Source organism: Aptenodytes forsteri, unplaced genomic scaffold, assembly GCF_000699145.1.
Source record: "Aptenodytes forsteri isolate BGI_AS27 unplaced genomic scaffold, ASM69914v1 Scaffold206, whole genome shotgun sequence".
NCBI classification, from domain to species: domain Eukaryota; kingdom Metazoa; phylum Chordata; class Aves; order Sphenisciformes; family Spheniscidae; genus Aptenodytes; species Aptenodytes forsteri.
In genome coordinates, this window is record NW_008794544.1 from 1,874,430 (window position 1) to 1,888,308 (window position 13,879).

Consider the following 13,879-nt stretch of genomic DNA (forward strand, 5'->3'; position numbering starts at 1 on the left):
GCACCTCCCCATGCCCACTTCCCTGGAGCGGTGTGTGTGAGGGTATAATTGTCCATATAACCATACACTTAAGTTGCTGTATATTTAGAGATTCCAGCTCTGAAACTACCTAGGGTGTGAGTATCATGCATAAATATAAACCTGTGTAAGATATATCATATAAAGATTAAGCCTTACGCTATATTGCTTTTACTATTGAAGCTGGTATTTTTCTAACTCCACTGCACTTACATCAGTATAGTTCCAATGATCCCGCACTCCTTTCTGGCACAGAGATGTCCCTTGTGTAACAGATATTCACAAACGCAGAACGGGAATGCAAACACCCTCAGGCCAGACCTCAAAACCAGCCTTCTCCTTGTTTCTTTATACGGAATTTTACCTTTGACTTTTTTTTTTCCTTTCTTTTTTAATTGAATAAATGAACACTTTTTTTTCCTTTCTTTTTTAATTGAATAGAAGAACCATAGTAAGCACATTAGGAAGATACAGTGGCAGACAGCAAAAGAAAGTCTGTCACAGGGTCAGATGTTAGTATAGAAATCATTAAAACAGTCACATCAATAAATTTCACTTTAAGTGGACAGTAACTACATTAGTCTACTGTCTGATGCTTCACAATCCTCCAGTAGCATTCAGTCCTGTTTTGTATCCACTCTGCTTTAGTGAAACAATTTTTTACATTTATACAGTGGCAGACAGCAAAAGAAAGTCTGTCACAGGGTCAGATGTTAGTATAGAAATCATTAAAACAGTCACATCAATAAATTTCACTTTAAGTGGACAGTAACTACATTAGTCTACTGTCTGATGCTTCACAATCCTCCAGTAGCATTCAGTCCTGTTTTGTATCCACTCTGCTTTAGTGAAACAATTTTTTACATTTGTATAACTTATGAATTCTCACAAAATACATGCATGCGCTCACGTGCACACCCTATATATATATCTACACACACACATAGAACTGGAAAGACAGATGCTAAATGGAGTAATCATAGCATCCTAATTTTACACATGAACTCAAAGGAATTTAGGCTTTTAAGTTAAATATCTGTCAACAAGGCATCCAGAGGATGACACTAGCTAAGTTTACACTCATCAGTGAAGTGCATCAGCAGTGCATAGTTCATCTAGGGGTTTTATCTTCACTGTTATCAATATTTTGATTCTTGAGACATTCTGTAACACTCCCCTTTCAGTATATGTATCCATGTTTTTTCCTCCCATGAAAACCAAGGCATAAAGACAGGGGGGAGGGCTAGGGCAAGAAGGTTTGGACCTAGGTCGTTAATTAATTAAATTCAGGAACTTCCTGACACATGCAATGTACCTAAAGATTCAAAATTCAAAGTCCATCTCCCTTAACAGTTTATTTTTTCTTTAAACAAATTTGTTTCCCATATTCAATTCTGCAGGGGCATTATGAAAACAAATCTACTATTTCCTAACAAACGTTCCACTGAGATGGAATTACAGTGATCTGTGCTGATAACTTGTGTAATACAGCCAACAGTCTGTAACATCAGAGACTTTAGAAACCTATGTCATTCAGTAACAAAACCAGTTGATGAAGTGGAAACATACTAGGCCTCCGACAGTCTCACCATACAGTAGTACACTGCATAGTCAGTTACATTTTCATTGTCTGCTTATATTTATTGTAGATTCAAACACACATTATCCAGTGTTACAATCAACACTCACTTATGTTGCACTAGACCTTCTTGTAAGGCCAAATTAAAAGTTCAGGAAATCTGTTTAAAATTCTTCTTTCAGTTCAGGTTAATCCCCTGTCTAGTCCTTGCTATAAATCATAGAAGTGTAAATAAAGTAAATGATGTGTCACGCGAGTAATTTACTAAATGCTGCATTGGAAGCAAAGAGTTATACAAACAGTTCAAAAAGCAGAAATTATGGTAACTGTATGTGGATTGATTTGAAACTAGGAAACCTGCCACCTACAATTCAAAGGAGAAACAGTCATATGTTTTTTCTACAGTTACAGCAGTCCTGGAAAACCTGGAAGATATTTATTTCCTTACTAAACTTTCCCTTTGTAGAAAGCATTTTCAATAAATGGTAAAATGCATTTTTCCAGCAGAAACAAGAACTGGAAATTCATCAAGTCAGACAAAAAAATTGATTCCTCAGTAGATTCACTAACTGATCAAATCTATTCTGGACTTGTATCTTTGCTGATGGGACACTCAGTTTGCAATAATTCAGTCTGCAGACCTCCATGGCCCAAGTCCAGGGCAAATTTTCTAAAGCAGGCTTATCTATGCAAAGGATGCAGGATTCCAATTTTTCCAAGTACAGACATGAATGTGCCAAAATATGGATCCTAGAACCTAAACTACCTAGAACATAATTTGGCTAAGATTTGTCAGTTCTAATCATTACCAGTCATCGATCCTACCACATTCAGTAGCCAGCTTACGCAAATTATAATAAAACAAGACTACACTGAATGAAGGATAATTTCTAAAAATAATTTCGTATAAAAAGTGTAAGACAATTGCAGACCATTGAACTAATTCTAAAACATCAATAGTTTGTGGCCTGCAACATGACTACATCAAGTCTCTTAAATCTCTCACCCTCCAAGACTGGTACCTGCTTTGGAGATGCTTTTCTTCAATCATGCTTTCTTCAAAATTGGCCCCATTGATAGTAATCACAAGTTTTGAGAATGCAGTGACCATAAAACTATCTGGAACACTACATTATATTTTGCATAAGCTACAAAGAAATTATATGAATTTATACTAATGGTGTTTGTGAGCTGAAAATAAGCATTTCTGACAAAAAGAGTGTATTTGTTGTGGGAAAGGCACAATTAAGTTCTTTCAGATTATTCTTTCACACATAACTAAGACGGTGCCAGTACTTCAAAGCAAAACTTCACAAAACAAATTACTACATTGAGATACAAGTTAAGTGATTTGGCTTGTGAATGATTTTAATATCCTGTGTAATTTATAAAAAAACCCAACAACTTCCAGGGCCTGACCCTTCTTCCCAGCCAATTAATGCGAAGTCTGTTACTAACTTCAAGAGGCTGCTGTTCAGAGGCTGCTGTTCAGAGCCCAAAAATACACAAAATTGCAAAAAAACATGCAAAGGTATTAACATATAAACCTATGGAGCACAGTTACTCCATTATGCACGCGTATGTAAGCTGTGCTATTTGCACAGGAATAAGAATAAAAACCAGTCACTACTTACATCAAGTTCTACTGCTCTAACAACATACATTTTTATGGAACTCTTTTTTTGTATTGGATACATCACAAAGGCTGTTTTCAAAGTAAGAGTTCAACATTTAGGTAGGATAAGCATAGACTTTGTCTCTCCTTCAGGAAATGAGGGAAGAGAAAAAAAGAGCAGGAACTTTGGAAACCTTTAAAGGCAAAAAGCACAAAACTTTTAGATATGCTAGTCATGGTGGAGAACAGGAGGAAGAAGAGAAGTATTTCTGAACAAAAGGAACTTAATAAAATGACAATACCATATTTGTCCTTATAAATACATTAAAATATTAACACGTTTTTATTGGAAAACAGAACATGGAAAGCCACAAACAAAAATCTTGCTTTTCTTACACGTGAACAGAACTCTCAGGTAGTTTTTCCACTTTGATTCTTTAAAAAAAATCCTAGGAAGTAACTGGAAAGTCCAATGAGGATATTACTGTTGAAGAGTTTAAAGGGATCCAGATTTTTTGCACTTTTAACTAGGAATTTATAAGGAGTTACTCATGTTGTTTTCACTTAGAATATAGCATCTAAGTTAGTCACATATGAAGGAAATGCCTCCACAGAGAAACTTTTGAAGCCCAAGTTCTTCATGGCTAGTTCCCTATGGGCAAATATTATCCTACATAAGTGATTTAAATAATCCTTTATCTAGTAGGATTTACAAGAAAAACAACATTGAACCACTTCTGCTACCTAAGCTACTTAACACATTTTTACCTTAATTTTAAATATTTCCAACAGAGATTAAAGAGTATTTCCTTGAATGGCAGAGTTTTAGGTACCTGCTATTTTTATATACAGTATATATATTTGTTTATAAATAAGTGTGTAACCAGAAGATTGCACTCAGAAAATCACAATATGATGTTTCAACATGTTTGCAGCATGAAGTCTAACTGGAAGGAGTGCTCTAGCTTTCCATGCAGCAGTACATAGCAGACGCTTCCGACGTTTTCTCGTTTTCTTTTTGCTTTTAAGAATGTGTTCACACAACCATTCTTCGAATTCCACACTCACAGCAAAACTTCGCCCATTCCACTGGATACCTTGTTCCACATTCATGGCAGAACTTTGATAACTGTACAGGTGAATTTCCTTCACTGCTTTTTGAACTTCCTCCATTGACTGAGGATGGGTAGTCTCCACTGTCATACCCAATTTTACCATCAGACCTGAAAATCCCCAGATAAAGAACATTCTCTGTAACTCAGTTCAGTATAACTTGATGCAAAATTATTCTAATCCTTGCAGTGAATTACTGCTATTGTTACTGTCATTTTCATGCTTACACCTCCTATTTATTTACAGTGGTATACCTTGTAACTCTACCCAGACTCCCCTACTTATCTCCAGATACCCACCTTCCCTGCAAGAAGACAAAAAATGCCAAAATTTTAGGAGCAGGATCAAATATTTGATTCACTAGTTAGATTAACTGGAGCATTTGAAAACTTAAAACTTAGCTTGTCAAAACAAGAAAGGCTAAAACAGCAATACAATTTTTATCCTACCCTTTAAAAGAGCAGAAAACAGATAATTTGTGTGCTTAGCATGCAAATTTTACTCAATTTCAACTGAACCACTCAATTCCCATTTGAAAGACCATTCATTTATTATTTCAACAGCTCCTAAGAGGTTTTTGACATTTCTAACAGTCTTCTGTGCACATCTGAGACAGCTGATGACAAAGGTGTTCTGTTAGATGATAAATATGCGAAATATGTCGAGTATCTTAAACATGCCAAATAATATTGACCATGTGTTATCTATTGACTGCAGAGAACAATATTTTCCCCAACTTCTTTTGTAGTAAGTACTCCCCTTTAATGAAGGTTCTATTGCTGACAAAATCCACAAAGTTAAAACTACCTTGAATAACTGTCTGAATTGCTAGTTTTTCTTTTGTTTGTTAGAGCACCCGTGCTCATGGTTCTTGCCACACTAGGAGGGGTCGATGTCCGTGTTTTTGTTGCGCCTCTAAAACAGAATAAATATCTGATGATTTATATACACACAGAAATATATACAAGAATATGCATTTACAAATGATATAAAAAATTAGTTCAACAATCTACGCATCAATTAATTGTATAAAAAAAATATAACATTTCCTACCAAGAATGGACAGAAGAGCTTTGGCATGACCTTGCATGGTTTGGATTGAATATGACTTGAATCTTACAATGACAAGCTAAATGGAACCGCAAGTTCCTTCCTGTTCATGTTTTTCCCTTGCTATCACGCCAAAATACAGGTAGATCCTGCGCTCCTGGTTGTTTAGTATGTTCTAATGTCTACCTTGACAGACTACACATCACTTTTTAGGACTGGCAGGGCTTTCAGAGAAATAGAGAGCAGCTGACTGTAGGTCTTAATAGTTTAAAAAAAAATGTAGAAAGGATACCATATTCTCAATACTTTGTGACCAATATGAAGTGAGTCACAAGACTTTTTTCTTCATAGACAGACTTTATTTAGGATGCATACTTCTCAGATAATGCTGTAGATCCTCTTTCTTCAAAGCATAAGTATTGTATTTATAAATATAAACAGAAGGAGGAGAGGAAAAAGTCTATCCAGCTGGGTATTAGGGCCTAATTTTTTTCTAGCCTGTCACAGTGTTCTTAAAGTTGGTTTCAGTAGTATGACCACATAGCTGTGAAAGCTGCTTTCCTCAAGACTCATGGGTTTTATGAGAAGCCAGTATGCAATGAATAGCACATCCTAAACATACAGAACATCTCACTGCTTGCTTTGATGAGTAGAGAAACATCAGAATCCCCTCAAAAATCTGAGTAGCACTAAGAAAAAGAGATAGGAAGGGGCATCCTTTTATCATCAGTGACCAAGGACAGAATTTTTCGTCATTGCTCAAAAGAATTACCATTCACTGGGATTTCTTCTTCTTTGGCAAGACTTCAGTGACTATGACATCTGTGCATGACCCACCAAGTTTTTCTGTTCTCATTCTTGAACACCAATGCAGAAATGAAATTTAAGTTGTGACTGGCTTATGGACATTAAAAAAACACATAAAATTAAAACAAGACTCCATTTAAAAAATTAGTCACCAAGAGCCCAATCAGCAACAAAAACCCAAAAGTGATTTTTTTTTTTTCCTTCCCTTCAGATGAACCTAACTGCTCCTTTCAGAATTATAAACAACTTAGTCTTGGTTTTGTTTTCAAAGTATGTATAAGGGAAATGCATTCAACTCCAGTAACTTCAACCACAACACTGACACAACTGAGAAACAATGTAATAACTCCTAAATTTTAGACATGTTGCATAAAACATTTCTTCCTTCATGTTATGAGCATAGGCTAAAGATGGCTTTTCAGCTCCTCACTTAAACACTTCAGTGGAAAAGTGATCAAATGATTAGCACAGAAGTGGAAATCAGGAACTAAATTTAAGATTAAATCAAATGAAATTATATCTAACAAAAGTATTCAAGTTTAAGAATGGCTTCTACATGCAACAAGTAGAGTGGAACCATCAAAGATTCTGGCTCACCAGGCAGAACACCAACCTTCTCCATTAGTTTTCCTGTCTGCCCTCTTATTTAGCAAGGGGATTCTAAAGGTGGTTTTACTTAAAAAAAAATACTGACTGAAAAGCACTACATAAGTTATATCAGAATTAAAACCTATTAAAAGCTACATCGGTCTTTCAGAAGTTACAGAATTCCAGGATAAAAGTTCTAAATGTAACCTAAATTACACTGTTAAAAGTATGCACAACAGTACAGATGCTAAATACTCTATCTTGTGTTACTTCCCCCATCTCATTTTACACCAAAGAGAGACCTTTGCTTATAACTGAGTAAAATTCATTAGAGCTCAACAGTGGAAAGAACATACTGGACTGTTACTTTACTTGTTATCGAAGCTAGAAAAGCATATAAAGAAAAATTCAGCTGTAGACACAGAAACAGTACAAGTCATCATGGATCAGGGATGATCAGACAATAATGCAAAGAACAGAATTGTGTCTCGATTCCTGTTTAGACAACTCCAAGTAATTTAAAACAAATTTTTTGAAAGTATTACTGACTCCATTTTCTCTGGATTCTCAACTTGGGACCAACATACTACTTTTTCAAAACTAACAGCATTAATTTCTTAAACTGAAATCTCTTCAGGGTGTACTTTGAATCAATCAGTTTTGAACATAATGCTAGAAGTCCTAGATATTTGAAAGAAATTAACATGAAAAACTGTCCACTATTCTTACCTGTATTTCAACTGTTCAATTCTCTAAAATCCCACTAGGTACTCTGAAAATTCACCTGATGCTTTAATACTAGGTGTATCCTACAGAAATTTCCCAGAAATCAGTGTCTTAAAAACATGATTTGTATGGTGTCTAGTACGACATACAGGCCACTGACTGAACCAGGAGGAAAAAAAAAATACTGAAAAGCCACACTGAAAGTGCATTGTCCACCCTGTCTATTGAGGGAGGCAGAGTCCCATGAAGAGATAAAACATCACCCATTAAAGGTTTAACAGAACACCTTAATTCTGAAATGTTTAAACATAGCTTTCTGCATAATTTCTGCAGATTTTTATCCCAATTAGTTTTCCAAAAATACAGAAAACACACAAATCTATTTTCAGACTGGAAACTTTAATATGAGTCTTACAATTACCTGCAATGATTTCTGCCATTTTTGATGTGTAAATCAACAGAAGTAGCAGGCTGCCACTGCCTACAACTTTATTCATCCCAGATCTAGACACATAATTAGCATCAGGTTTCATGTACATTGGATGAGAAATCTTGAAATTGCATTCTTAAGTTGCAATCTGATCTCTAGAGACAGATGTGTTCCAACAAAGTCAGACGTTCTTGATTATCTCAACTTCTGTCACCACAACTTGGTCTCTTCAAATCTGTCCAACCTCTGCCACTTCTATCTACTTGTCCAGTTCTGTTGTTTTTTCTGTTTGGCTGGATTTTTTTGTTTGTTTTTGCAAAGCTATATAAATCCCTGTTCTAAGTTGTATCACGTGAAGTATTAATGGAGCCTGACAGCAAATGAGGCTGTGTACCAATGCCACCTTGAACTCTTAAAATCTGGACATACCTTTAAAGACATTTATTATCCATTCTCAATTTCAAAAGAAACGACTGAAGGGGACTTCCCTTCCTAAAGCAGCTCATGTTGTACATCTAGTTGAATTACCACTGCTTGCAAAATGAAAAACTGAAAGAAATTTGTGAGAAGCTTGTATTTTTCTATTTATACGTTCACAATTTGTTTGGATTTTGCCATAAAATACTGAAATATCAAGCTTGCTTCCTAGACAGGGCGTTTTCAGATATTCTTGACAGCTATCACTGTCACACACAACAGCTCATAGTTCTGTGCAAAATCATAAATAAGTTCCTTATGACTAATGGCATGCATGCCAAAGTTCAGAAGCCTTTGCCATAAACTGTAATCTTCCACATTGCTATGCTGAATTTAACAATGTCCAGTAGCTATTCACATTTGTCCAGTGCTGTTGGCACGTAACATATAGAATAACCTCCTGCAAGGAAGGCAGATTTAATTCATGAACTTAGTGGACATTTGCATAAGAACAGAAGCAGCAGAGTAAGTGCCTATACTCTTAAAGAAGTTCTCTCAAGAAGAAAAATCAAACTACTGCTGTGGATAGGGGCTACTGTAAGCACATTTAGTAACTCATTAAGCCACATTTTCAACATCTTGGTAATGTATTGTAAAATGAAAAACTGACCTAATTTTTCATACAGGATTTATAGCTCTAACCAAACATACAAAGGAACAACAAAAAAATTTGTTTGCCTAAAAAGAGCTCCCCCCCTTTCATCCCTTTTGCTTCTTCAAATAGAAACCCAAGTTCAAACATTCTGGTCCTGTCTCAAAGATACTTCAGCGTTGGTTACAACAACAAAACAGCATTAAGAGATTTAGACACATTTCTACTATTTAAAGCATTACATTCCATGTATGTGCCATATAATTCATTACTAATTTCTCTTTTGCAATATGCTTTAAGGTATTGTTTATGAAGAATCAGCCCATTTGAATTTGGCATCTTCCAAATTATATCGAAGGGTTAACTACAATATAGTATCTATTTCCTTTTTAAAAGATTGGAATACCTTTCTTCTAAACTTAGATCTTAAACCTGATGAATATTCAGAAGTCTTTATATGAGATAAGTTGGACTTAATAAAAGACTTCACCTCTCATTAGAAAGTCTGCCTGACTTACGTTCTTGGACCACCACAGCTATCTTACAGAAGTAGGACATAGATAAATATTTGACTTTATGACAAAGTAATTTTATTATCTTAAAACATTTGCCTGTAAGGCAGATATTTGTACAGTTATCAGGCTTAAATGCTTACTTCAGCTTTACATCATGCAAATTCAGTTTTATCTCAGGTTTACAAAGACAGAAGTTCATTACTCTTAGTCCATAATCAATCAGTGACAGAAGAAATCAAATCTGAGAAAAGTCTTCATCTTTCCTGTCCTACCATGAAGCTGTTGACCTAGGATGAAACAGATACTTATACTAATTATAATATATACTCATCCCACAGCATTTATACTGAAGACATACTGGGCAGCAGATGTCTGTCAAGGTCACACTTTTACTATTCCAATGCTTTGTAGGAACATTTCTGCAAAACAGATAAACCACGCTGATTTGTAATACTTACTTCTTTATAGGCAACAACTCATTTGGTCTTTTGACGGTACTGTCTGTTTTTGTATCAGTGTCATAAAACCTTTGCACATCTCTTCCAGTTCGCAGTGGTGGGCCTAACTTGTCCATCTTACTACTAAAATATATAAAGGGGTACTCATAAGGAGATTGCTAGATTGCTATTAAAGTTATCGCAAAAAAAATTAAAGTACTCACAATTAAATACTTATATTCCCAAAGAATTCCCATTGACTAAAAAACCCGTACAAATCAGACTAATAATCCAGCAAGTTCCAGGGTTGTTCTTACTTTAAAGAGAGGATTTCATAGACTTGTATTTGGATTAGGTTTCCAGTGCATATTTTTTAAAATTCTTTTTTAAACAAAAAACTAATGCCAGTTATCCTCACAATCCGCACAATGCACTCACATTTGGCCTTTTTTCTTTTAAGAATAGCTTTCATAATGTCAAACTTATCACATTTAGAAAAGGGGGCTCATAATTACAAGCCATAGTAACTTTATTAAGATGTTAGAAAATAACAGAGATGTAAGTACAAGCCTCCTTAACTTTAAAATTAGCAAGAAGGAAAATTTTTCCTTTTTCACTTTTTTTTTTTTTTGGTAAAGGCTGAAAAATGTGCTCAGAGAGAATAACATGCCTTCCATTCTTTTTTCTTTTATGAAGATGAGAAAAGAACAGAGGAAAGCCTGAAAGAAAAACAGCTTTGTTTTAATATCAAAAAACCCACTCACAATAGACAGTACTATACACACAGGCAATACTTTAATACTTTTTTACTGTTATGGATAACATTTCTAAACCAAAAAGAATAAATTGTGCTCAGAGAGAATAACATGCCTTCCATTCTTTTTTCTTTTATGAAGATGAGAAAAGAACAGAGGAAAGCCTGAAAGAAAAACAGCTTTGTTTTAATATCAAAAAACCCACTCACAATAGACAGTACTATACACACAGGCAATACTTTAATACTTTTTTACTGTTATGGATAACATTTCTAAACCAAAAAGAATAAACCAAAAATAAAATTTTAAAAACATTAAGTAAAAAACCTAAATAAAACACAGCCTCCCACACATCATCATAAGGAGAATTGTAGCTTTTGAGAAATCACAATTTATATTAGAAAAATTAGGTCTTCAAGTAAAGTTCTGCATTTTTATCATCTTAAACCATACAGTAAAACCTGCAAAAAGCCCATTGTGTCTCCACCCCCACCTCAATAATGTAACCGAAGTTTCTTCTTCTCAAAAAAAGCCTAGTAACTTAAGCCTTAACTGGAAAACGATGACACTTAAGAGTATTTTTATTGATCCTTCTGAAATTAGAGAACTATAGAGAAACAAACCAAGCAAGACTGATGGAAATGTCTGGGTTGCTGAAGCTTCACTCTTCTGTAAGCTTCCCACTCCTAAAGGGAAGTCATAAGGAAAAAAAAAAAAACCCAAGCAAAACCAGCAAAACACACCCTCACACCAAGAGAAATAATTTCTTAAAATTACTGTGCAATTTTCTGATTCTTGTCATACAACCTTAAAACTGCAATGCCAGGAAAATTACTAAACAGCTAACTGCTGTCAAGGAAGCATATTATTTTCAGTATAGCTTTTAATATATATAAAAAAAGGCTCTTGGTGTATCTCCAACACCCATATCGTACTACTTTTCATACTCCTACAATAATACCATATTAAAAGGCACAGAACCTATAAAGTTTGCAACATAATTTGTTTTTTTTGGAAGCTTCTGGTGTGAACCTTGCAATCCACATTACATCTCTAAAGCATCAAAGGATATCTCCCCATAAGGAACAAAAATTCAACAATGCTAAATGATATTCATTCATTATAAAGTCAGCAGGGAACACTGAGATTTTAGTCTTGACAATTTAGCCTCAAATAATGCAGGCTGTAAGATAAGTTCCCCTGGAGTTCCTCTTCCCACTCCTCCTCCCAAACAGATGTTCTAGTTCAAACTAATTAACTCAGAAAATGCTTAATCAATTCCTGTTTGACCAAATACACACTCTTTACCCAAGGACTGAGAAGCAAGACTGAGGTCTTTGACACTGCAAGACACATACTCCAATCTATCATGATCATCTTAGCTCTTTTCTGAACCTTTAACAATTTAGCAACATAATCCGTGAACTCCAGGTACCTACAGCATAGAATCCCAAAGACAATAACCTAGAAGCAGTTGTGATACTGCCAAAATAAAGAACTACAGTACTCTTCCACACTTAAACCCTCCCCCCCAAAATCCCAGAGTTGACAGCCCTTTCATGTACTAATGTAAAAAAGCAGAATCGTAAGAATCTTCTGAAATGCAAAGACCACCAAGACAACTTCTTATTTACCTTGATTTCATTGAACAAAGCTGTGTAAGTTATAGTCTTAATGAAAGGAACAAGCTATCTTAAAATTATAATGTTTTTAAAGGCTACACATGCTGTATGGCAAATATATAAGTGGAATTTAAAATTTACTGATACTGGTTAGGTGTGCCATCCATATTGCATTTCAACTGTAAGACAGTACTGGATGTGTCACTAACAGACATGATTCCCATAAGGCATAACTTTGATTGGCTTAACATTAAATAGTATGTTTGAGCCCCAAAATAAAATAAAAATGATGAAGTAATTTCTAAGGGTTCATTTGCCATATTGAAAAACATCGTGTAATTTTTCAAGTCCCGGAAAAAAAAAATACTGTTCATAAATGAAACATGCATAGACAATTAATCTGTACATGCAACAGTTGGCTGGCCACAAACAGTGGTATCAAGTTCTGCTAGGCAAACAGTTTGCATGTGGGGGTGGAGTTTGCCTGTTTGCTTAGCTTTAGGATAGGAAGAAGAACCTACCCAATTTTTTCTCCTGAAGACCTGATTACATCTGACAGCTTACTAGAACTGCCCTACCCCTCAAGAAATATAAGACAGTGCTAAACTCTGTACTCTTACAAAGTATATATCAAACTTAGTGAATCATGTTAAGATCCTACCAAAATACAAGCCTAACTACAATTTATGTAGAATTATTTTCCTTTTCCCAGTTCTTCAACATCAAAAAGATGAAATCCTATTTTCACACAAGTGAATTAAGGTTTTCCTACCAACTACAATACAGAGTCACATGCTACTCTTGCACCCTCACTTGCTTCTCTAGGACTCAGAAATTATGCCCTTACGCTACACTTCCATTAATACTTATAACTGGCTGTGCTCTTACTCTGTCCAGGCAGAAAAAAAAAAACTCTCACAGCAGAGCTCAGCTGACACATCCTGATCTACATGTACAAAGTAATCCTCACTAGTGCTAACCTATCTTATGTTGATGATGCTGTGGTGTGCTCTCTCAGTAGTCCTTTACTTGGGGAGCAGAAGAGAAGAATTCAAATTAAAAAAAACGAAACAGTATAGCAAAAATTACTTAAAATAAGGGAGTTCATAAAACTTGGTTGCATTTCTGCCCATACAAACTAAAAATTTATACTGCGATACTGAAGTTGAACTTCATATGAAATGAAATTCAAGACTCTTTCCTTCACAGAACTAAACACCCAGTTCGTTTTAGCCTTCACCTTAAACACAAATGCACGAACAGCTTCATGTGCCTTTCACAAGTTTCAGGCAGCAGTTCAAGAGTGCCACCTACAGAGCAAGAGGGAAACCGCATGCCTGTATATTTTAATCACTTCTAGCTATTAAATTAGCCAGCAGATAGTCATTTCTTGCCCCTTTACATATCCATCACAGAGAACAGGTACCATGATTCTACAGAAAGAAGCAGTGTCTGCTAGAATTGCCCCCCTCCAACATACATATAATTCATCCATGATATAGAATCATAGAATCATTAAGGTTGGAAAAGACCTCTAAGATCATCGAGTCCAACC

At 35.2% G+C, this 13,879-nt stretch overlaps 1 protein-coding gene across 1 annotated transcript in view; it reads right to left on the bottom strand.

Annotated features, from left to right (window-relative positions):
• Positions 1–701: 701 nt before the first annotated feature.
• ZC2HC1A (zinc finger C2HC-type containing 1A) overlaps positions 702–13,879 on the bottom strand; it is a 35,976-nt gene continuing 22,798 nt past the window's right edge. The window contains exons 8-10 of the mRNA XM_009272396.2: positions 9,969–10,091; positions 5,133–5,240; positions 702–4,435 (exon numbers count right to left, since the gene is read on the bottom strand). Coding sequence (XP_009270671.1) covers positions 4,249–4,435; positions 5,133–5,240; positions 9,969–10,091 — 418 coding nt within the window. The 3' untranslated portion in view covers positions 702–4,248. The remainder of the gene's footprint in view (positions 4,436–5,132; positions 5,241–9,968; positions 10,092–13,879) is intronic.